The sequence below is a fragment of the Molossus molossus genome, unplaced genomic scaffold (genome assembly GCF_014108415.1).
Source record: "Molossus molossus isolate mMolMol1 unplaced genomic scaffold, mMolMol1.p scaffold_m16_p_4, whole genome shotgun sequence".
NCBI lineage: Eukaryota > Metazoa > Chordata > Mammalia > Chiroptera > Molossidae > Molossus > Molossus molossus.
The window spans coordinates 46,568,829-46,594,352 of NW_023425377.1; the positions used below are offsets into that span (position 1 = coordinate 46,568,829).

Sequence of the window (25,524 nt, forward strand, 5' to 3'; positions counted from 1 at the left end):
AAATGCAGGCATTTTTGTATTCCTCCAAAAAAATACATTGAAGTCCTAACCCCAGTACCTCAGATGTGACCATATTTGGAAATAGGGTCTTTATAGAGGTGGTTAAATTAAAATGAGATTAGATGGGCCCTAATCCAATATGACTGGGGTCCTTATAAAAAGGGGAGGTTTGGACAATGACATACACACACACACACACACAGAGGACAGACCATGTGAAGATGAACTCAGGATTGTACTGAGGCATCTACAAGCCAAGGAACATCTGAGGTGGCCAGAAGCTGGAAGAGAAGTTGAAATATTCTTCCTAGTGCCATCAGAGGGACCGTGGCCCTGCTGACACCTGGATTCAGATTTCTGACCTCCAGAAGAGGGAGACAATCTCTTATACTAAGCCAGACTTTGTTATGACAGCTCTAGGAAACTAATATGGCTGGCAGCTAAATCTTTTAAAACACTGTGCAGGTCACAAGATTTTTTTATGTAACCTGTTTGCAACCTCTGCTGAAGAGGAAGAAGGCGTGGTCACTGATCTTTATCCCAAATCCACAGAGGGGCACATCTGCAGGAGGGAGAGCAGTGGGCCCTCCACCTGAGGGCCCCCGGCCAATCCCAAGGAAGGGGACCTGCCAGGGCTACCTTCACCAGCCTCCCAGCCAGGCTTAGATGAGCCTCCACTGGAACCTCTGGTGTGGCCTCTTCCCTCACTTCAAGCCACTATCATCTGGGAGCCTTGGTGTCTTTGGCTGTGTGACAAAAACAGAATCGCTATCACAGGATTGTTCAAAGACAGAAAAGAGCAGGGTTGCAAACGCATCTTGAGATTGTCTTTCTGTGGGTGGAGGCAGCAGACAGCTTGGGACACCCACTTCATGCTGGGAGCTCCTGAGTGAAGAGTCTCATCTCTCAAGGCCATGCTGGGAAAATTCCAAACACAAACTGAACCCTGACACCACTTGTGGCTTCCAGAGAAATGAGAATAAGTGTAGAAAGAGTTAACAACACACCCTTTAAGCCAAGAAAAAAAATACATCAGGAGGAACAGTCACAATTTTGTGGACTAGAGGCAGTGTGAGGGGCTGGGACTTAGGGCCAAGAGAAAATGAGGTGAGGGGCCAGGGTTCCCTTCACAGTCCCGGGAGATGGGGAGAAAGGGAGTAGGTTGTGTGGAGCAGCTGCTGAAGGATCCTCCCTCCAACCACTGGCTGAAGCAGCTGCTCCTTCTCTTCTTCAACCCTGCCCATGCTCTGTGGCCATGCTTGTGGCAGGCACCTAGCGGGACAGCGGTGTCTGCTTCAGGGACATGAGCACAGAACGCAAGCGGGACACGTCTTTGCACTGTTTGCTGCTCTTGGGGTTGAAATCACACAGCTGGGCCACTTTCTCCCACTCTGTGCCTGGGGTTTCCTCCTTGGATTCCTTCACGAAAGCCTCCTCAGATGCCCTGCAGGTGGAGAGAAGACAGAGGTCTCAGAGTTGTCTGCCTTGCCCCTGAATCAGTGATGGTCTGCCCACACTGAGCAAGGCTGCTTTGCCCAGCCTACTCTGGGGTACTTTGTCCAGAGGTGTCCTCCCCAGCCCTGTGCCCTCTGACCTCGGGCCCCAGGAACAGCCTTGGCATCAGAGGAAGCCTAGTTTGGTCCTAACTCAGGGCCTCTGCACTTGTCACCTCTTCCAGGAATGCTCTTCCCCCAGACCTGCGGCTCACGGCTTGTTGCTTCTTGTCATTCAGGGCTGAGTGCAGGCCTCACCTCCTCAGAGGTCTTTCCTTGCCACCCCAGCTAAAGCTTCCTCCTATCCCTCCTCCACCTTTGCCCCAGCCTAGGCACTGTTTGGTCATTACCTCTCCATCAAGAGTTCCCCACCTGTGGCTCCTGACACCTAATGGCCAGTGGAGAAACTAATGTGGTACCTCAGCCACTGACTAACAACACAACCGAAGTACCTGGTTCTAGCATTGCCTCAATGTTCTGTGGACCCCAAGTGTTCTCCAGAAAAGGGTTGTGGTCAGACACTCATAGAAAACTCGGTTAAAGGGGATATTCAAAGCCAGACTCTCAATACTTCCATGTGCGTCAGTGGAGTGGTGGTGGGCATAGAATCCACCAGGTCCCAGCATGTTTGATGGCAGAGCTTGTTTTAGCCCAGAGCAGCTTATCTATTGAGTCATAGTGTTAGAACTCCATTTATTTAAGTCTTTGCTTTTAGTTGGGGTAAAGTTAGGATGACTACTGGTGGCTTTTTTATTAGAAGTTCTAGCTGACAGGTATAGAAGCCACTGATAAAGGAACAATGGAGAAACAAATTATAGTTAATAAAGTTTAGTAGACAAAACCTAAATGTGGGCATTGTTAAGCGAAAGACAATAAAGGATTGTTAGGTGGAGAGGGCTGGGTTTTTATCCAGTTGGGCTATCAACGATCCCTAAAAACCCCCTTTCTCCTGGGAAACGCCCTTTGCATCTCAAGCATGACCAGGCACTGGCAGATGGTGGAGAGCTCTCCAGGTGGTCCACATGGGCTGTGCCAAGGATTGTCTGGTCCATGATCAGGTGACCTGGCCCCTCCACACTCATCTTGCTTATGTGCCTTGTGCTCACTACCTAACCTGTAAAGTGAGGATCACAGCCCCATCTTGGTGATCTGAGTGGCCTGACAATCTAAGTAGATGGCAGGTGTGTGCAAGCTTAGGCAGATGTTGACTGCTGTGCAGAGTTGGATATCCAGAGGGCTAAAGTAAGCTTTCCTAGGAGCTGTCCTTCTGGGTCAAGAGGCTCCCACTAACCTTGCAGCTCAAAGTGTTGTGAGTGGGCTTGCAGCATGGGCATCACCATGGAACTTGGAAGTGCAGAATCATGGCCTCGCCTAAGTCCTACTGAATCAGAATCCTCATTTTAACAAGATACTCTGGTATTTCACAGGCACATGAAAGTCTGGAAAGTACTGGTCTGCACTTCCTCTTTAGGACTCCCTTGCATGCTCCTTAAGCCATTTTCTGGGGTGCAACAGGAGCACTAACCACCCCCAGCACTGATGTCCCTCTGCCATCCCCACTCTCCTGCTTGAAATCTCCTGTGGCACCCTGCTGTCTTCAGGATCAAGTTCAAGCTTCTTGGCCTGGCACAACAAGCATTTTTGCAGCTGGCCCCAAGCTGAACTTCTCTGCTCATCCCCACCTCCACAGCCTGTAGCCACAGGCTGCTATGTCCTATCTCATCACTTTTGCCCCAGCAGCTTCTGCCAGCTAGGATGCCCTTCTCCTCTGGTCACCCTTCCCACCTACTCATTCCTCCTCCTACTTTATGGTTCAGCTGAAGGTCCCACATCCCTGAAACCTGCCCTGGCTCCCACAGCAGAAGGTGGCTTCCAGACCTTTGTGTGTCCTTCCACACAGCTCTTATTATCACATACTCCTGACTGTGAGCAACTTGGGGGTGTGGACCTTGTGTGTCTTATTCCTGTCTGACCAGAGACTGGCACTGGGTAGTTACCTATAAGGACTGAACAGCTGGGAGAGTGGATGGAAGGTAGGAGTGAAAGGCTGTTACTCTGGGGTGTCCTGGGCTCTGTAACAGACGTTTTAGTCAGACAGAGGGCATCAGAGGCCTGCCAAGAGTGTGGCCAGAACCGCCAATACTCGGCCGGCCGACCTCACTCTTCACTGTATTTTTTCCTTCAGCTTCACAATCCCCAACACAACCCTAGGTGTCGCTGTCAACCAATGGAGGTGACATGAGAGGGAACCTCTACCATCTCTATTCTAGGTTAGTCACAGTACCAACTAGACCCCAAACACATGTGAGGGCCCTGTGGTGGTCAGGGCAGGGGGCATGACCAAATAGGTAGAAGCTCTAAGAAGGAGTAGTGCATTTGGGGCAGCGGAAGGGGAGAGATGTGCTCCTAGTTCTCTTCTTTGTGCCTCCAGCAACTGGCACTCAATGTTTGCTTTGTTCAACAGAAGACCTCTTCACCCTACCTCACACCCCCAAGAGGCATCTCTTTGGGAAGGAGTTGGGCTGCTTTGCCATTCATCCTTCCTACCCAGGCATGTCTAGAGCATTCTTTCTCTTCTCTGCCTGGATTTAGCAAAGCTGCCTCCATGCAGAATAGGCCTCAATAAGCATTTGCTGGAGTGGTGGAGGTGCTGCACTGATTGGAGATTCACTTGCTCTGGTCATTGCCCCACCCCGCCACCTCGCCCAGCCGCACTCTTATACCCCACAAGCAGGAGACTCAAGAAACGGTGCCAGCCATACACAGGGGCCTCGCCCTTTCCAGCTCCCCCAGACAGAGGAGCAGAGGAGACACACGTACACGTAGCCGATGATATCAGCATCTGGCTGCTGGTAGAATGCTTTGTCAGCGATCCTTAAGGGAAAGGGTTAGGTGGGGGAAGACGAGATGGCAAGACAGACAGTCGGTCAGAGGGTTAAAGAGAAAGAGAGACAGCATTAGTACCTCCAGGTCAAGAGGTATTAGGAAGCACAGCTCTGGAAGGTGCAGCAACTATCCACAGCCCAGAGAGGAGAGCAGGGATCCTTCACCCGCCCATCCAAGTGCCTTTTCTAAAACACAGCCCTGATCATATTACTCCTCCTGTTCACAAGCCTTCAGTGGCACCCCACCACCCATGTCTACCCAAGACAGGTTACCTCTATCCCGCTGCCTGACTCCCTGCTGCCCCAGACACATGTCCTTTCTTTCTTATCATTCTGTCCTCTGGTCTAGATTTTCTCCCCTATCCCTGCCCTCTTTTTCCTGGTGAACTCCTAATCATCCTCCAAAGCCCAGTTCCCCAGACACACAGGTTCCTCCCTTGCTTCCACAGCCTTCCTGAAAAGGCCCTACTATTGAGTTCAGCTGGACACGTGTTTCTCTCTGAGCTCTGAGGATACAAATTGGGTCCTTCTCATCTGTCTTCCTGGTACCCAGCCTATAGCCTGGCATGCAACAGCTTCTTGAACACTAGTGTGGTAGCCTTCCTGGCAGGCCTGGTACCTTGAAGGGCACAGCCTCAAAGGCTAGGCTGCTGGGAAGCATCTCAGAAATGCTCTGTGACCATTTCCACAAAAGTGTTTAGTGGCATTTGCTGTCTTTACCTGCTCAGCATTCATCCTTCTTCCAGGAAGGACACTCTGATTGTCCTTTGCAGGATCAGGCTGCCCCAAATTCAGTCCCTGTGGTTTGGGTAGGAATGACTCCATGCACAATGCAAGGAATAGGACTATTACCCAAGCTGGGTCCATCAGAGAGTCCTTCCCTCTGGGCCAGTCACTGGGCCTGACCCATGCCCCACCAAAGAGGGCCAGGTCAAGGGCTTAGCTGGAGCTACTGGGAGCAAGAGGCTATTTTATTTTCACTGAAGTTGCCAAGTGAATAGAGCAGAAGCCTGGGGCTACTGGTAGCCACCTTCACCTCCATCCCAGGAGTGTGTGTCCAAGAGAAGGCACCATAGAGGAACGAAGAGCTTAGGGACAGTAAAGGTGGTGCCAACTGACTTTGTTTCAGCCCCTGAGCCCACTGTACCTACTGTCCTACCCGTGCCATTCCAGGTATACAGGCCACTCATTTCCTTTAGTACTGTAGCCACTCTGGGTTGAAGTACTACAAGCAACAAAATTCCACACCCAGATTGGTTCTTCATGCCCAGCCAGGCTTGTGCTCTCTGTGACACTTAACTCGCCACGGAAGGCCCAGGCCTAACTGTTGAGCCTCAGTACAGTCTAGCTCACATCCCAGGGACCTGGGACTCCTGCTGAGTACAGAACTTGCTTCTCTCTGTTGTGGTGAGGAGGTGGGAGTGTAACTGTATCAGCTCTTCAGAGTTCAGGCCTCCGAACTCCACAGGCAACCAATGAAGTAGTCCCGGGCATTTCTCCTTTCTCTATGTTCCTGCACCAAATCACCCATTCTCTAGATATACTATAGCTCCTCTCACTGCCCCCATAGCTGCCCTCATGTTCCCATAAACACTCCATGTCCCCATAGACCTTTCATGCTCCTCCCATAGCTCCCTCATGTCCCCATACCCCCTTCATGTCCCCATACCCTCCCTCCTGTCCCCATACCCTCCCTCCTGTTCCCATACCCTCCCTCCTGTCCCCATACCCTCCCTCCTGTTCCCATACCCTCCCTCCTGTCCCCATAGCCCCCTCCTGTCCCCATACCCTCCCTCCTGTCCCCATACCCTCCCTCCTGTTCCCATACCCTCCCTCCTGTCCCCATACCCTCCCTCCTGTCCCCATACCCTCCCTCCTGTCCCCATACCCTCCCTCCTGTTCCCATACCCTCCCTCCTGTTCCCATACCCTCCCTCCTGTCCCCATAGCCCCCTCCTGTCCCCATACCCTCCCTCCTGTCCCCTAACCCTCCTCCTGTTCCCATACCCTCCCTCCTGTTCCCATACCCTCCCTCCTGTCCCCATACCCTCCCTCCTGTCCCCATAGCCCCCTCCTGTCCTCATACCCTCCCTCCTGTCCCCATTGCTCCCTCCTGTCCCATACCCTCCCTCCTGTCCCCATACCCTCCCTCCTGTCCCCATAGCCCCCTCCTGTCCCCATACCCTCCCTCCTGTCCCCATACCCTCCCTCCTGTCCCCATAGCCCCCTCCTGTCCTCATACCCTCCCTCCTGTCCCCATTGCTCCCTCCTGTCCCCATACCCTCCCTCCTGTCCCCATACCCTCCCTCCTGTCCCCATAGCCCCCTCCTGTCCCCATACCCTCCCTCCTGTCCTCATACCCTCCCTCCTGTTCCCATACCCTCCCTCCTGTTCCCATACCCTCCCTCCTGTCCCCATACCCTCCCTCCTGTCCCCATAGCCTCCCTCCTGTCCCCATACCCCCTCCTGTCCCCATACCCTCCCTCCTGTCCCCATACCCCCCTCCTGTCCCCATACCCTCCCTCCTGTCCCCATACCCTCCCTCCTGTCCCCATACCCTCCCTCCTGTCCCCATACCCTCCCTCCTGTCCCCATACCCTCCCTCCTGTCCCCATACCCTCCCTCCTGTCCCCATACCCTCCCTCCTGTCCCCATACCCTCCCTCCTGTCCCCATAGCCCCCTCCTGTCCTCATACCCTCCCTCCTGTCCCCATTGCTCCCTCCTGTCCCCATACCCTCCCTCCTGTCCTCATACCCTCCCTCCTGTCCCCATTGCTCCCTCCTGTCCCCATACCCTCCCTCCTGTCCTCATACCCTCCCTCCTGTTCCCATACCCTCCCTCCTGTTCCCATACCCTCCCTCCGGTCCCCATACCCTCCCTCCTGTCCCCATAGCCCCCTCCTGTCCCCATACCCTCCCTCCTGTCCCCATTGCCCCCTCCTGTCCCCATTGCCCCCTCCTGTTCCCATAGCCCCCCTCCTGTTCCCATAGTCCCCTCATATCCCCAGAGCCTCCCTCCTGTCCCTATAGCCCCCCTCCTGTCCCCATAGCCCCTTCATGTCCCCATAGTCCCCTCCTGTCCCCATAGCATTTATTACCGGTTGTTGATCTTGTTCTTTTCCACTTGTTCACTCTGGCGCTGGTTCCACTCCTCCAGATCCTTCTTGGCCTTCTCCCTCCACTCCTGTTCTGTCACCTTGGAGGCAGCATCTGCAACCACAACAGGTGAATGAGTGGCAGCTTTCCAGTAGGAACATGAGGGACACAGCTGCCCCAGCTGCTTCTCCCTTTGCCCCCAGTGCCCATCCTTACACAACTTCCACACTGTGGGGGCCATATACCTTAAAGTTTCCCCACCTCTCACCATGTTCCAAACAGCCAACCCAGCCTCTGCCCTGCCCTCACCCAGCTCTTGCAGTCGTTTCCTCTGCTCCTCTCTCCATTTGCGGATGCTCTCAGGTTCCTGTGTCAGCCTGTCGACCTGGGCAATGGCAGCATAGCCATCAGCTGAGCCGTTAGCCTCCTAGGACACAAGCACACAGCTAGCTATGTACTCAGACCATCCATCCACCCTTTGGTCTCTGCTGCCCAAGGATTAGGACACCTCCTTCACATTTTTTTCCCCTTTTTTATTGAATTTATTAGGGTGGCACTGGTTAACAAAATTCTATAGGATTCAGGTACACAATTCTGACACATCATCTGTATTGTGTGTTCACCACCCCCAGTCAAGTCTCCTTCCATCACCATTTATTTACCCCCCCCCTTTTTTTTTTGCAGAAAAGCGAACAAGAGTTTATTGACTGCAGCAAAAACACACTTAGAACAGTAAAATGAGGAAGGGCATAGAAGAAGCAACAGGAGAGCCCTAAGCATGGCTGCTTTAGCTCACTGGGAAGTCAGAAAAAAGGGAGCCTTGGAGACAGGTTTAGGGGGTTAGCTGGGATTAGCTGCTGCTGCCTATTGCTCCCCTGATTGCAAGTCTCCTGGGGTCCCTTGGAGTTTAGGAGATGTGTGGAAGAAGAAGAGGGAGAAGAGAACAGCATGGGGGTGCTCCCTAAAGGGAGAGTGCCCACTGTTATTTTATTTTATTTTATTTTTTACTTTTAGATAGAAGAAGGGAAAGGGGGAAAGAGACAGAGACAGACAGAGAGAGAAACATAGATGTGAGAGAGAAACATGATTGGCTGCCTCTCATATGCACCCCGACTAGGGGCCACACCTGCAATTTGGGCATATGCCCTGATCAGGAATCGAACCGGTGACCTTTCTTTATTTAAATTGAAAAAAAAAAAAAAGATTTGTCCATCCAGCCAGTGTGGCTCAGTGGATTGAGTGTCATCCCATGGATTGAGAGGTCCCAGTTCAATTCCTGTTCAGGGCACATGCCCAGGTTTCAGGCTTGATCCCTAGCAGGGGGCATGCAGGAGACGGCTGATCAATGTTTCTCTCTCCCATCTATGTTTCTATCTCTCTTTCCCTTCCTCTTTCTCTAAAAAACCCATAAAAACATATATTTTTTTAAAAAGTCAATGGGTGAGGAACCTTTTAAAAAAATTGTATTTGGAACCTTTTAAAAAAATTGTATTTAGCCCTGGCCAGTTTGGTTCAGTGGTTGGAGCGTCGGCCTGCGGTCCCGAGAGACCCGGGTTCAGTTCCCGCTAAAGGCATGTACCTCGGTTGCGGTTTGTCCCCGGCCTTGGTTGGTCGTGCGGATGGCAGCCACTCGATGTGTCCCTTTCACGTTAATGTTTCTCTCTCTCTCTCTCTCTCTCTCGCTCTCTCTCTCTCTCTCTCTTCCTCTCTCTCCCTCCCACTCTACCTGAACAAAAAATGGAAAAATGTCCTCGGGTGAGGAAAAAAAATTGTATTTATTTATTTATCTATTTTTATTTTTATTTATTTTTTTAATCCTCACCTGAGGATACTTTTCCATTTATCTTAAGATAGAGTGGGAGGGAGGAAGGGGGTGAGAGAGAGAGAGAGAGAGAAACATCAATGTGAGAGAGACACATCAACTGGTTGCCTTCTGCACCACCCCGACCAGGGCCGGAATGGAACCACAACCGAGGTACATGACCTTGATGGGAACCGAACATGCAACTCTTCGGTATGAGAGTCGACTTTCTAACCACTGAGCCAAACTGGCCAGGGCAGCAAAAAAAAAAAAAATTTATTTTAGAGAGACAGGAAGGGAGAGGGAGAGAAACTGGAGACCTTTTGGTAAACAGGACAATGGTCAACCAAGCCACACTGGCCAGGGCTCACCCACTGTTATTTTTAACAAATTTTAACAAGTAAGCCATATGTTGGAAAAATCACTGTAGTAATTTCACTGACATAAATAAATATTACATATCTACAGCTATAGTGTGTGCAAATATATATGTATTTATATATATTTTATCCTCACTAGAGGATCTTTTTTTTTTTTTTTTTTTGCATTTATCTTTGGATAGAGTGGAAGGGAGAGAGGGAGGAAGAGAGAGAGAGAGAAACATTGATGTGAGAGAGAGAGACATTGACTGGTCACCACCCACACGACCCCAACTGGGACCAGGGACAAACTGTGACCAAGGTACGTGCCCTTAGAGGGAACCGAACCCAGGCCTCTCTGGTCCGCGGGCTGACGCTCTAACTGCAGAGCCAAACTGGCCAGGGCTATAGTCTATATATTTAAACCCAAGAGTCACTGCTCATAAACAATGTTCTGTGAATGATTAGCACATGATCATGCTGCAGCACTTGGTAACTGGTTCTATTGGTTCTGTTGTCGAGTGGTGTGACTTTCTGCAGCAAGTTTTTGTTTGTTTGTTTGTTTTTTGGTTAATCCTCACCCAAGGATAATTTTTCCATTGATTTTTAGAGAGTGGAAGGGAAGCGACAGAGAAAGAGAAACTTCAATGTGTGAGAGATGCATTGATTGGTTGCTTCCTGCACGTGGCTCAACCTGGGCCAGGGATTTAACCTGCAACCGAGGTACGTGGCCTTGACTGAGAATCAAACTCATGACTGCTCAGTGTGCAGCCTGACATCCTAACCACTGAGCACATCTGCCTTGGTTCTACAGAAGCTTTAACACCTGCTGACTGATGTTCCAATATGCACTAAGCCCCACCCCAGCCATGTGCATTTGTTTATTTGAGGTGACTGGTGAATGCAGCCTTTTACTAGACCTATTCATTATAAGTTTAAAATTACAGTAATACTGTCCGGCTGGTGTGGCTCAGTGGCTGAGCATCGATACACGCACCAAGAAGTTGCCGGTTCGCAGTCAGGACACATCCCCAGGATGTGGGCCCGATCCCCAGTGGGGGGCATGCAGGAGGCAGCCAATTGATGTTCTCTCTCATTGATGTTTCTATCTCTCTCTCCCTCTCCCTTCCTTTCTCTCTGAACTCAATAAAAGAAAATTACAGTAATACATATAGAAAACTTTTCTACGAAATTAAACTTAAAAAAATTTTTTTTAATTGAATTTTAGAGAGAGAGGAAGGGAGAGGGAGAGTTAGAAACATAGGTGAGAGAGAACATCGATTGGCCGCCTCCTGCATGCCCCCAACTGGGAATTTGGCCCACAACCTGGGCATGTGCCCTGACCGGTAATCGAACTGGTGACCTCTTGGTGCATGGGTCGATGCTCAACCACTGAGCCATACCGGCCGGGCGAACTTTTCATACATACTTAATTTTAATTACATAAATGTGTCAACATACATAAAACAGGTAAATAAATTTTTCAAATTTTTAACATATGCATTAGGAAAATCGACGTTATATAATAGACTTTCGGCTTTAATGGACACCCCCTTGGCTCAGTTAGTCTGTTATATGGAAGTTTTACTGTACTTGTCTTTCTCTGAATAGCTTATTTCACTTAGCATAATTCTCTCCAAGTCCATCTGTGCTGTTAAAAAGGATAAGATTTCCTTCTTTTTTATGGTTGAGTAGTATTCTATTGTGTAAATATACTACAGCTTTTTTATCCACTCATCTACTGATGGACATTTTGGGCTGCTTCCAAATCTTAGCTATTATAAATAACAGTGCAAGGAACATAGGGGTTCATATATTCTTTTGAATATTTCAGGTTTCCTTGGATAAATTCCCAGAAGTGGAATTGCTGAGTCATAAGGCAGTTCTATTTTTAATTTTTTTTCTTTATTGATTTTTAGAGAAAGAGGAAGAGAGAGGGAGAGAGAGACAGAAACATCAATGAGAGAGAACATCAACTGGCCACCTCCTGCATGCCGCCCACGGGGACTTGGCCCAAAACCTGGGCATATGCCCTGACCGGGAATCGAACCAGCGACATCTTGGTGCATGGGTCGACACTCAACCACTAAGCCACACCGGCCGGGCTCCATTTTTAATTTTTTGAGGAAACTCCATATTGTTTTCCACAGTGGTTGCACTAATCTGCATTCCTACCAACAGTGCTCGAGGTTTCCCTTTCTCCACATCCTTGACAACACTTGTTTGTTGATCTATTGATGATAGCCATTTTCACAGGTGTCAGGTAATATATCATTGTGGCTTAATTTGTATTTCTCCGATGATTAGTGATGTTGAGTATCTTTTCATGTGTCTATTGGCCTTCTGTATGTCCTCTTTGGAGAAGTGTCTATTCAGGACCTTTGCCTGTTGTTTAATTGGATTGTTTGTTTTTTTGGTGTTGAGTTTTATAAGTTCTTTATAAATTTTGGATATGAACCCCTTATCAGATGTATCAGCAAATATGTTCTCCTATTCATGGGTTGTCTTTTCATTTTGTTGATGGTTTCCTTTGCAGTCCAAAAAGTTTTTAGTTTCATGTAGTCCCATTTGTTTTTAAATATTTTTGTATTGATTTTAGAGAGAGAGGAAGGGAGAGGGAAAGAGATAAACATTGATGTGAGAACAAAACATTGATCGGCTGCCTCCTGCATGCACCTCACCAGGGATTGAACCCGAAACCCAGGCATGTGCCCTGACCAGGAATCAAACCAGGGACCTGTTGGTGTATGGGACAATACTCAACCAACTGAGCCACACTGACCAGAGCATTTATTTTTTTCTTTTGTTTCCCTTGCCCGAGGAGATATATTAGAAAAAAATATTGCTTTGAGAAATGTCTGAGATTTTCCTGCTTGTTTTCTTCTAAGATTTTTATGATTTAAAACCATAAAACAACTTCAAACAACCTCACATCTCAAGTAACCTCATGCCTACTATCTCCTTTGCACTTGCAGTGCCCTCCGCCAGCAACCCTTCCCCTTGTGTGACCCTAGGCAAATAAGAGTATCCACTCCTTAAGGTTGATAAAAAATGAAATGGGTTAGCCCTGGCTGGTGTGGGTCAGTTGGTGGGAGTGTTGTCCTGTGTACCAGTAGGTAGTGGGTTCAAATTCCCAGTCAGGGCACATACCTAGGTTGTGGGTACAATAGATGTTTCTCACATCGGTGTTTCTCTCTCTCTCTCACTTCCTCCCTCTCTAAAATCAATGAAAAAAAAACCCCCGACATATAACAAAAAACTAAAATGTCATAATGAAATGAGTTTTAAAAATGTCAAGAACTGCCTTGGCCAGTTTGGCTCAGCGGTTAGAGCATCGGCCTGAGATCCAGAGAGACCCGGGTTCGGTTCCTGCTAAGGGCATGTACCTCGGTTGCAGTTTGTCCCTGGCCCTGGTTGGGTTGTGCGGGTGGCAGCCACTCGATGTGTCCCTTTCACGTCAATGTTTCTCTCTCTCTCTCTCTCTCTCTCTCTCTCTCTCTCTCCCCCCCTCTCTTCCTCCCTCCCTCCCTCCCACTCTATCTGAACAAAAAATGGAAAAATGTCCTCAGGTGAGGATAAAAAAAAATTAAAAAATAAATGTCAAGAACTGCTAATATCTCTTGGCACATAGTGAGTCCCTTGTGTTCCTATCATTAAAGCCAATCTCTATTACAGTTTTAGTTATCCAATAATACATACACAGTCCAAAATGACCTCACTTTATGTTTACTTTTCCAATGTGTGTCTCCTCCATCAGAATGTCACTTGATGACAGGGATCTTGTCTGTCTTGTTCCCTGCTGTGTCCTCCCAGCACAGTGCCTGGCACATAGTAGATACTCCATAAAGTTTTGCTGAGTGACCAAGCAGCCCTGAGATAGGCAAGATGGCCACAGCTAGAAATATGGTGAAGAACTTGGACTCTGCAGCCAGAGTGTCTGGGTTCAAACCCCACCTCTGCCCCTTATTAGATGTGCATGTAGCCAGGACAGGGAACTTAACTTCGCTGGGCTTCAGTTTTCTCATCTGAAATGGGAATAATAATAAACTACCTCTAAGAGCTGTTATGAGAATTTGATGCAACAATATTTGTAACACATTTAGAAGAGTGAATGGTAGGTATCATTATTATTATTCATTCCCATTTTATAGAGAAAGAAACTGAGGCCAGGTAAAATGACATGCAGTAGTGGCAGAGCCAGGGCCAGAGTCTAGGCCTCTGACTCCTAGACCAGGGCCCTGCCCACTTCTCCACCCCGCCTGCCAGAGGCGTGGACTCCTGGAGTTGGGGTTGAGAGTTCAGCCCAGTAGGCTGTGGCTCCCCTCTGGCCTACCCAACCTTTTGTGATCCAGCCCCATTTCCCACCACTCAGGCACTGGGCATTCCTGTCTGCAGGTAGCCCATCCATTCCTGTGGCCACCTTTGAGATCAGCCTGAAAATGTCTTCCCTTCCTTCTCCAGCTGGTGAATTCTGACTCCATCTCACAAATTTTCAGTTCAAAAGTCACAAGCTCTGGGAGAGTTTCCCACTCCAAGCAGATTTTGTCCCCTTCCCCTCTGTGCTGTCACTGCCTTCACCTTCAACAGTGTAAGTCTCCAGCTGTAACAGGCGCTCCAGGGGGTAGGGTGGAACCTTGTTTGTAGCTTAGAAACCCCTGTTCTGTCCTTTCTTGGCTGCTGTGCCCCTTCTTCAAGCACTCATCAAAACTGTCATGAATACTGGCGTTGTTCAGTGTCTTCCCACACAAGTGTTTTCCCTACTGTCCTGGGCACAGTCAGTGCTCAGTAAGCGTGGCTCTGTGGCTATGTGGATGAAGGTCCAGGAGCCAGCGTGTGTCCAGTTCAGAGGAGGCGCTTTGTAAGCGTTTGCTCAAGGGGTGCTGGCAGCCAGGGTGAAGGAGCACACACCAGTCTCCCGCTGTTGGGGGAGAGGGAGGGGCAGGCCCAGGACCGGTGGTGTAATCTGGCACCTCAGGTCAGGCCCACCCTTGGGTGGGGCACTCTGGGGGGATTCCTTAGTCCTCTTTCCTGCACAGTACTGCACTGAAGTTTAGAGAGTCTCAAGGGGCCTTTCCAGGGCCCGGATCTAGAGAACACAAGCTGCTTGCTGCTGCTGTTAGATGAGCCCCACCCTGTTCACTTGGGAAAACAGCCCTGTCCTGAGGCCAGCTGCCAGGATCCTTGCCCAATCTGACACAAATCCCATCTGCAGACAACTCCAGTTTCTTTTGTGAATGTGTTAGTTCATGTACTATATTTTATCTTCTTGTAGTACCCATCTCAATCTGAAGTGACAGGATTTTTAGCATTCATGATGTCTCCTCCTTCCAGGAAAGTGAGCTCCTTGAAAATAGACTGCCTGTCTGTATAGTGTTCAGAACTGTGAGGGCCTGGCTATTTATTGAATAAATTAATATGTTCAAGCTTGGGGACAGAGATGAACAAGACAGTCCATCAGCCGGGAGCTTGGTAGGGGGAGTCCTTCACAAATGAGGACCATGGCTGGGATACATGCTGTGACACAGGTCAGGGTAAAGAGGGAGAACAAGGAAGGGCATGGCCATTTTAGCCTGAGGGCAAAGTAGGACAGAAAGAGATGGGGGAAGGGCATTTAGGCCCAGAGCAGCAGCATAAGGGCCATGTAGGGCAGGCGCCTCTGGACAACTCTAAGTGCAGATATGCCACCAGCTGCTAAGGAAGGGGTGGGCTAGAAGGATCCTCTGGGCAAGAGTCTACCCTACTGTTCCTCAGGGCCCACCATCTCCACAAAGCCTGACCTAAAACGAAGACTCCCAGGTTATAGAGCTTTAAAACTGGCAGAGAACTTGTAATTAAATAGTTCTCTTTTACCTTTACCACCACACATAGTGGGTTTTATTACCTTCGTTTTACAGGTGGGGAAAGTCTAGCAGCAAAGTCCCAAGGTCATCCAGCCAGGAAGTGGCAGAGCTGGGATTCAAACTGAATTTCTCGGTGTGAACAAAGCAGCCAATAGGGACCAAAGTCACTTCTGTTTCACATGATTTGTGTGCCTACTTTTTGTCTCCCAGATAAATCTGTCTTCCAGGATTAGAGCTCCTGCCCCCTCCTCCCCTTGCTCCGTCCCAGCTCAGAGCAATGCCTAGACTAAGGTTGTCTGGCTGGAAAAAGCCAGAAATAAGGCCCAGGCTGACCGACTCCATCCAGATTCTTTCCCCACAGCCTGCCCCAGTCTGGGAGGGGAGCAGCCTTGAAGAGCATTTGGACCACCAGGTACTTCTCTTAGCCCCTGGGGCAGCTGCACTTCCAGGGGCACTTCTCAGTGTGTTCCAAGCACATTGTGCCCTGAGGTGCCTATGCCCCAGGCCTTAGGCCCTGGCCAAACTGGACCTGCCTCTGCCACCACTGTCCATGGGCAGAACAGCCCACTAACATGCTCTGGCTGGCAGCTGTACCTGGTCCACACCTACAGGAACACCAACCCTGCACTTTGGGTTCCCCAGGCTCCTCCAGCACTCCTCTCTCTGCAGTGCGCCCCAAGCTCTAGGCGAGCCCTGGACTGAGTGTCTCACGCCCTGTACCTTGGCACATGCTCTCCCCTCAGCCAGGACCACCCACATCCTCTTGGGCAGCCTCCACACCACTTTCAGCACTTCCTCCCTTGGCACTCCCTGACTTCAGTGAAGCACCTGGTTCAAATCCCAGCTCTTCTCAATGGTGTCACCAGAGTGAACTTTAACCCCCATCTGTAAAATAGGGACAATGACAGAACCTACATTGGAGGGACATTGGAAGGATGAAATGAGTTAAGTTATGTAAAGCTCTTGGGTGGGGCCTGACACATGGTAAGAACCAGACTCCGAGCCCTTGCTGTCCTGCACGACCATTACTTCTTCCCAGGTGTCTGTGCTCTGTCACAAGCAAGTTCTTTGACAACAAACACATATTGGATTTGCTTCTACATCCACTGTCCCAGTACAGTGTGTGGCAATCATGAGTTGACTCAATGCAAGAGCGAATGGCAGCCTGCAGAGCAATGGAGGGCGCAGGAAGAGCCTGGTGTCCCAGAGGGACTGGGCTTGAAGTCCCTTCCTGCCACTCACTAGATGTAAGATTTTTTTTTTTCTTTATTGATTTTAGAAAAAGAGGAAAGGAGAGAGAGGGAGAGAGAGAGAGAGAAACATCGATGAGAGCCCACTGATTGGCCGCCTCCTGCATCCCCCCACTGGGGATCGGGCCCACAACCTGGGCATGTGCCCTGACTGGGAATTGAACCAGCAACCTCTTGATGCATGGGTCGATGCTCAACCAATGAGCCACACCGGCTGGGCTAGATGTAAGACTTTTGAGAGTCCCTTTCCTGGGCTTCTTGTGTTTCATCACCTATCAAATGGGAGGAGCAACATCCCACTCAGGATGCAAAGTGAGGACCATGTGTTACAAATACCGTGCAACCCTGTAACCTGTACAGGATGTGCACGTGAGAGGACCGGCAGGCTGTCTGCTTACTGTTGCTGCATGGAACCCTGGTATGTGCCAAGCCATGCTACACCATGACCAGTAGAGCACATTGGTGTTGCTGGCAGACAAAGTCCTTGGGAAGCTGTTTGCTGGCTCCTCTTCTTTGGCCACTTTGAACTTGTTTTCCTGGCCCTGCCTCTGCTAGTGAGCTGCGGGGAGGGGTTTACAGCAGGGTGTCTCTTTAATCACAGGAATGTCCCAATGAGGAAAGGAGATCAGCTGTCAGGGTGACTGTCAGCATGGGAGGACCCACCAGTAGCTGCAGGAATGCTCTGAGACCCTCCCAAGCTCGAGAGGGAAGGAGTTGGAAATGGCCACGACCAAAAGGCAGGAGGCTCCAATCAGTTCAGCTCCCTGACACCCCTCTCCTGTGGGACCCCTCTGCTGAACCCCACATGAGCATCTCCATGGATCATGCTGGCTTAACCCATGCTGTGACTCCAGAGGCAGCCAGGACGATAAGGCAATTTCGTCTTTGGGATTGACCAGCTAAAACTAAACTAAGCTGAGCTGTTGATTCCTCTAAGTAGCTCAAAGACGGATGATGGGAGTGTGGGGGAAAGAAGGAAGGAGTGCTGCAGGGGCCTCCTACCCCTGCTCCTGGCAGTGCCAGATGGAACTGAAATAGGAGTGGGCAGGCTTATCCTTAGGCCTTGTTGGGAATCAGGTTCATAGCTGGTCCCCCTAGTGGCCCACAGGCTGCCACACACACAAAAGTAGCAGGAAAGCTCTGCCCAGGACCCTTGAAAGTGTTGGGCATGTGCCATGGCCAGTGTGGCTCAGTTGGTTGAGTGTTGTCCCATGCACCGAGAAGTCAGTAGTTCCAGTCTAGATCAGGGCACATGCCCAAGTTTCAGGCTTGATCCCCAGTAGGAGGTGTGCAGGAGGTAGCCGATCAATCTATGGTTCTGTCTCTCATTGATGTTTTACTCTCTCCCTCTCCCTTCTTCTCCTTCTAAAAAAATCAATAAAACCATATTAATAATTTAAAAAAAAAAAGAAAGAAAGTGTTGGGCATTCAAGGCTTTCTTCCCCCTGCGGCACAAGCCAGACCCTGCTCTATGTTCAATTCTAAAAAGGTTTGGGGAGGGTGGGGGGCTTCCACCCTCGACCTGCCTGCACAGTCCAGCTACAGGATGTGGTGCAAAGGGCACCAGATCAGCGGCAGGAGGTCTGGATGGAACTGGCTTCTGAGAGATGGGCCTCATCTGTGACCCACTCTTGCCTGTATGGCTTCTAGGATGGCATTTCTGTGAAACAATTTTTTTTTTAAATCCTCATCCGAGGACATTTTTGCATTTATCTTCAGATAGAGCAGGAGGGAGAGAGGGAGGAAGAGGGAGAGAGGGAGGAAGAGAGAGAGAGAAACATCGATGTGAGATAGACATATTGATTGGTTGCCACCCACATGACCCCAACCGGGGCCGGGGACAAACTGCAACCGAGGTCCGTGCCCTTAGCAGGAACCGAACCCAGGACTCTCTGGTCCGCGGGCCAATGCTCTAACCACTGAGCAAAACCGGCCAGGGCATGGCTGTGGAACAATTTACAAAGAAACATGCCTGGAGTTATTGGGACTAGTGAGAATGTGAGTTCACACTGAGATTGGGGAGGAGACACAGAGTTCCTCAGATCCGCCAATACAAGGTGAGGCCAGAGGGTATGGGGGGGAAAGGCCTCAGATCCTAATCTATAGAAAGGAGGGTAATTTATTATCCTCCTCATAGTGTTCTAGCTACTTCTGCAGTTCCAAGTATATCTCCAGCTCCAGGTCCACTTTAGGACACAAACCTTTGGGTCACGCAAAGTCCTTTTCAGTGTGCTCAGGGCAGGGGCAGCCTGGGTCTCAATGATCTACCAAACTGAACAGGAGGCAATGCTGATTATTTGGGGCTCTCAGGCCCACAGAGACACGAATTCCTAAAGCCCTAGAGACTGACTTTTCTAGCTCACAGATAGTTAAGTAATTTTCCAGAAACAGGACTTGGCCAGTTTTCCTATGTAAGGCACCAGCCCATCCCTCTTACATAAGGAAGTATTGTTCACTCTCCCACAAGGATTCAGAAGACCAGCTCTTTTACAGGGCAACAGGGCTGGCTACAGGGGACAGGGTGGGGCTCAGCAGATTGCAGAGCTACAGCCGAAGGTGCAAGGGTCCTTGACCCAGTCCAGTGGGAATTAAGGCTCATCCACTGAACCACTGAAGGCTTCACCTCACTCAGGCATCTGTGGGGAGTGAGGGCGAGGTAAGAAGTAAAGTGACGGGTGTGTGTGTGCGAGGACTATTGCATCTGTGGGGTCCTGGGGATGCCATCTGTGGGGCAGATTCTCTAAGTCTAAATACTTTTTTTAAGTTGAAGTATAGTTGAGATACAGTATTATATGAGTTTCAGGTGTACAACATAATTACTCATTAATCTAAGTGCTTTTAAACCAATTTACATATATCCGAGGGGAGGAGGGTTAGGTGGGCACAGAGAGAAGCAGTCTTTAACTAGAAATGTCCTTACTAGGTGTTTTACAGTATAGGACCACTATAAAGGATTTTTAAACAATGAATGTGAAAGCCCTTCTCTTATCCCTCCCCAACCCCCATGTCAGGGGTAACCACTGTTAACAGTTGGTACACATCCTTTCAGATATTTTGTGCAAATATGTTCCCAAAATAAAAAGCAGGACCATACTGTGCATATTATTCTGCAAGCTGCTTTTCCATTTAATATGTTGTGGGCATCCTTTCATGTCAATACAGAAAGCTCTGACTGCTCTTTTTTTTCCCTCTTCATCTGAGGATATTTTTCCATTGCTATCTATTTACTTATTTATTTATTTTGGCAGTAATGCTGCTTCTTCTTCTTCTTCTTCTTCTTTTTTTTTTTTATCCTCACCCCAGGACATTTTTCCATTTTTTGTTCAGATAGAGTGTGAGGGGGAAAGAGAGAGAGAAACATCGATGTGAAAGGGACACATCGAGTGGTTGCCTTCCGCACGACCCAACCAGGGCCAGGGACAAACTGCAACCAAGGTACATGTCCTTAGTAAGAACTGAACCCAGGTCTCTCTGGACCACAGGCTGACGCTCTAACTGCTGAGCCAAACCGGCCAGGGCTTCTTTTTTTTTTAATATTTTTTCTTTATTGATTTGAGAGAGAGAGGAAGGGAGAGGGAGAGAGAAAGAGAAACATTAATGTGAGAGAGACACATTGACTGGCCACTTCCCGCATCATCCTAACCAGGGCTGGGGATGAACCACAACCAAGGTACATGCCCTTGACAGGAATGGAACCCGAGACTCTTTGGGTCCTCGGGCTGACGCTCTAACCACTGAGCAAAATCGGCCAGGGTTCCATTGCTTTTTAGATAGAGTGGAAGAGAGGAAGGGAGGGAAAGAGAGAGGCATCGATGTGCATCAACTGACTGCCTCCCTCATGGCCCCGACCAGAACCGGGGATCAAGCCTGCAGCTCTTTGACCAGGAATCAAACCTGCAACTCTTTGGTCCGTGGGCCAGCTCTCTAACCACTGAGAAAAACTGTCCAAGGCCTGATTGCTCCTTTTAACAACAGCATGGGCTTCCAAATGACCCACCCAGGCCCCCAGGGCTGGACACTTAGGTAATTTTCATTTGTCTGCTATTATACATCACTCTGCAAATAATCTGGGCGTCCTTATTCAGTTATTTCCTTAGGGAAAATTCTGAAAAGTGGAATCTCTGGGTTAAAGGCCTAGCCAGTTGGAGATGGCCACTCAATTCAGCCTGAGAGGGCCAACATGTGCAGGTCCCTGTGTTTCCTTCAGTCTATGCCACTGTGGACCACTTTATTCATTCCTCTGGAAGCAGGACATTACCATGGGCAGACTGAGGCCACACCCCATCAATCCCTGTCTCTAGTGATCTTTATTCCTCATCCTCTTTTACATGTCAAAACCTCTGTGTTCCCATTCCAATGCATCAGACCGGAGTGAACAGAAGACTGGAAGCCCTAATCCTACTGATGATGGGGTCATAAGTTTGTGAGATCCAGGCTGTTGTTCCCTACCACTGCTAAGGCAGAATCTTGCTTACCTGAAACACATCTCCATTGATCGTGGTCCCCATATCCTCAGAACCAACTAGAAAGAGAACAAGGAGACAACATTACTCATTGCTCAGCTTATAGCAAGCACGGAATAGTTCTACATTAGTGCCCGGAGCCTATCTTTATGTGCTATTTGTTTATTGACTCCCCTCAACACAGACGTAATGGATCCTTGGACTCAATCCTTTGACTTTTCACCACAGCTTTGTGGTGAAGTTGTTATCAACCCATTTTATAGATTCTCAAACTGAGATAGGGCTTCTCCTGCCTGAGTGGCAGCATCTTCCCCCAGGGCACCTTCTCTACCAGGGCCTTACATTACCAGGGTCCATTCAGGATGATGCCAGTCTGTGCACTTGGCCTCTCCGAAGTGGAAGTTGTACCACCCTACTCTACTCTACCCTGACCAGTCCCAGGCTCAGGCCCTCGGCCACAGGCCCAGGGCCCACCCTGGCCTTCAGGAAATCTCTGAGCCCCAGTCTTTCAGTCCCATGAGTGTTCCTCTGGAGATAAAGTTTCAGCCTCTTTGGTAACCACACACACCCACACACAGAATTACAAGTATCTGTTCCCACAAAGCTTTCTGATTCGGCTGTTGCACATTTATAATCACATGTCCGTAGTTAGAGGCCAGCACAACAGGAGCACAGTAGACACAAGTCCCGGGCATAATCTGTGGGTGTTGTTTCACTCAGATCCCTGACCCCTTTTGGAACAGGAGTAGACAGAATCTAGAACATTCCTGGGAGCTTACTGAGGCCCATCAGGGTAAACGGGTTTGCCAGGAACTGACTAGGCAGAGCTGGGATGGGCGTTTAGCAATCGAGTGTGAAAAAGTAAACCTTCTGGCCCTACCCAAGGTGATGAATGGAAACAAAGTGTCCATTGCCCAGGCTGGCCCCAGATCCAGCCCCAGATGAAAGACAATGTGGCTCAGGCTCAGGCCTACGCCAGACACCTCTTTCCCCAGGGGCACCCAGGACCCAACGTTACAGTACTCAACTCGGGAGTGTCATCTCTCAGAGGTGCTGAATGGCAGTGGTGGTGGGAGCCAGCATCCACCCAGCTCCCAGCAGGCCAAGGCATATGTTCTTGGCTTCTAGCACTCAGCCCTAGTCAGGGGGGATTACTTGCTCACCACCATCTAGGCCTAAAAGGCCAGATCAATTCCATCCTGCCTGGCCACTTATTGAGCCACCATCCTGCCATACCTCCTGGATCCCCATGCCCCACTCAGAAGGGCAGCTGAGCATTTGCAGCTTCGGGGGGGGGGGGGGTGAGTCTAGGAGACCCTCAGAGGGCCATGTCCCTGCTTCTCTCCCTGCCACCTCAGGCATGAGGCCAATCTGTGCCCCACCCTTGCCAGAGAAGGAACCTCCTATCCAGGATGTCAGCCCCTGGAGCGCCACTGTCCTGGGAGAGGCCACAACCTGCTCAACTCCCAAAGGCCTCTGGTTGCCCTCTACCTGACTTTTACCTGCTTCTCCCTCAGGGGATTCTGATTTGAGCTCTTTTTAGCAGGGCCTCCCTCAGTCCAAGCTAGACTGGGGGAGCTGATGGTTTCAAGGAAGAGTTGCAGACAAATGAATACTGGTGTGTGAATGCAGACAGGAATTTCCTGGAAATTCCCTGAGATATGTGAGGGTCCATGCTGAGTTGCTGCTTCAGAAGACTTCCATGGCTGGCTGGGTAACAAAAGACTCACTCCCCTCCTCACCCCCACATCCTATCACCTCCCAGGGAGATTGCCAAAGCATTTGAAAGAGCATGGAGCTCAGACTTGGGAGGCCTGGGATTGGATCAAGTCCCAGATCTGTCACTCACAGCTATGTGACTTGCTAGATACTCAAGCTCTCTGGGCCTCCAGTTTCTTGTATGTTACAAAAAGCTTGTTACAATTCTCATAGCAAGGGGCTACAGAGATGCTTCAGGCTCCTCAAGCCACTGGAACTGTCTTAGTCATATCTATATCCCTAGTGGGACTTGCATACAGTAGATGCTCAGTAAATGTTGAATGAATATAAATACGACTATAAGGAGCCTTACTTGTAAACATTTTTTAAAAAATATGGAAGCTACCACTTATTCCAACAGACCCATTAACCCCCACCAAAATGACAAGATTAACAGAAAGCAAGGGCTATTTGGATGCACCTATAAAGGTGATATCTACTTTTTTACTACATATTTTAAGAAATTATTCTTTAAGCCAGAACCAGAGCAGGAACATTGTTAAACATGCTGTTACAAGGACCAGGCCCCCAAACCCTGAGTCTGAAGCTACCTACAACAGCCCTGGACCCCTTTGGAAAACACCAGAAGGCAGGACCACATTTGACTGAAATCCATTATGCCCCAGTGTGTAACTCTGAGTTAGGCATGTGGAAGACAGTGTGGTCAGGTGGAGAGGGCTCTGAGTCTGACAGAAAGGGATTTAAATCCTTGCTCTCCCACTTACTAGTTGTTTTAGTACTGTACTTTTTGAGCCTCGATTTTATCATCTCTGAAATGGGTTTAACACTGTAAGAAGGGAAAGTTTGTGAGTTCTTAGAACACCCAGTGTCCCCTGCTTTCCCAGCTGTAGGAGGAAGCTAAGTCTGAGGAGCAGAGAGGTCTGTTGTACTGCCTGCACCTTCAGGGCTTAGCTGGGAGTCCACGATAGGCTACAGGAAGGCCCAGGCCACACTCTCAGGGTTGGATTGTTTTGGAATCCAGAACCAGGCAGTGGTGGAGCTGGCCTAGGGATGACAGTCCCAGGCCTGCTCCTGGCTGGTGGACAGCAGGCCCTCTACGCTCTACCACAGGACTTGGAGGCCCAGTCTAGCATGCCCTGTACCCGGGTGCGAGCCCTAGGCCCCCCAGTTCCCAGGCCACCACGCTGACTCACCCCCATTCGCAGGTCCCGGCTGCGCGAGGGCCGCCTGGCCCCCGGCAGGTGCCCCGAAGCCCTCGTCATTCTCGATGCCCGCGATCTCACTCTCTTGCTGGGCCAGGAAGGCAGCCGCCGGGTCCTCCTCGGCCGCCTCGGGGGCGCCGCTCTCCGAGGAGGAGAAGAAGCCGAAGTCATCAGCCATTTTCCCCGCGTCTCTGCTGAAGCGTCCGCCTGGCGCTCGGCTCTGCCCGGCGCGTGCCCGGCGCTGCGCCCGGCGGCCGCGACACTGTCACCCGAGCGTCCGGGGAGGGGACCTCAGCGGAGACCGGCTCCGCGCAGGGGCCCGCACTTCCTCTCCGCTACCGGGCCTGGCTGGCCTGTCACTGCGGTGCGTGCGGGAGGAGCCGGGACGGGAATGCTGTGATGTCACCGGCCGAGGGAGGGGGCCTGCAGGACGGCGGGAGGTCGCCTCAGGGTGGCCACAGGAAGGCGGCAGCAGAGCGGCGGCGCAGCCCGGGGGTCCCGGAGGCCAGGGCAATGCTCCCGCTCCCTGCCCCCAGCGCTCATTTCCAGGACACCACACCAGGACACTGCAGAGCTCTAGAGATGAAACTGGTTGGACAAAGTGGTCATAACGACAGGGTCACTGCGGGTGGACAGCCGCGGCCTCGGGAGCATGTAAGGGGTGGTCGCTGCGCAGACCTTGCTCTTGATCCATTCTGCAAAGTTTCTTCACCTAAATTGGGCAGATATTATGAATCCCATTAGTATGAGTTTCCTCGGAGGGGGAAAAGCAGATTCGGAGAGGTGGCACTAAGTTCCAGGGCCTCACTGCATCTTTCCTGCAAGGCCAGAGCCTTTCCTACCAGGCCCCTTTGCTTCAGTGCCTTTCTTATGCATTTCTCTTAATTTTAGGAGGCTTCCATTGAGGTTGTCGGAGTTTGTATCACTTGACTGGACCTCAGCTTAGAGGCTGGGCCCCTTAAATGTCCCTTAAGTATAAACCGGCCTGAGAAAGGTAGACTTAATTTATCAAGGCAGCCTGCCTCTCCTCCACACAGTTGACCTCAGTAAACAGTGTCCTAATGCCTTCTCCTTGCCAGCACTGTGCCAAGCACCAGTGCAACAAAATGTAGTAAAACCCAGCCTTAGCAATCAGGAGATTGCAATCTATGAGACCAACAGATAGCAATTGGCTAGTCACAACCCTCTGTGCAAGGTGCTCTGGCATTGAAACACAGGGTACTGGGAGATCCAGAGAACCACCATGGCATTTTTGCTTTGGCATTTTATCTCTTTTTTTTAATTTAATTTTATTTTTTTAAATGTGTTTTTTTTTTTTTTATCCTCACCCGAGGACATTTTTTTATTTTTTGTTCAGGTAGAGTGGGGGGGAGAGAGGAACAGAGAGAGAGAGAGAAACATCAATGTGAAAGGGACA

General features: G+C 50.0%; 1 protein-coding gene across 3 annotated transcripts; it reads right to left on the reverse strand.

Annotated features, from left to right (window-relative positions):
• Nucleotides 1-959: 959 nt before the first annotated feature.
• CLTB (clathrin light chain B) lies at nt 960-24,463 on the reverse strand. Of its 3 annotated transcripts, XM_036241762.1 has the most exons (6): nt 24,099-24,448; nt 21,199-21,245; nt 7,783-7,900; nt 7,476-7,587; nt 4,314-4,367; nt 996-1,444 (listed from the first exon to the last, which is right to left on the reverse strand). In XM_036241762.1, exons 1-6 carry the CDS (start codon nt 24,283-24,285, stop codon nt 1,273-1,275), a joined length of 690 nt encoding a protein of 229 aa, XP_036097655.1. In that variant the 5' UTR covers nt 24,286-24,448; the 3' UTR covers nt 996-1,272. The 3 variants fall into 3 exon arrangements, with proteins under 3 accessions (XP_036097653.1, XP_036097655.1, XP_036097654.1); XM_036241760.1 differs by lacking the exon at nt 4,314-4,367 and having other exon boundaries at nt 960-1,444; nt 24,099-24,463; XM_036241761.1 differs by lacking the exon at nt 4,314-4,367 and having other exon boundaries at nt 7,783-7,858; nt 24,099-24,430.
• Between the last annotated feature and the right edge of the window lie 1,061 nt (nt 24,464-25,524).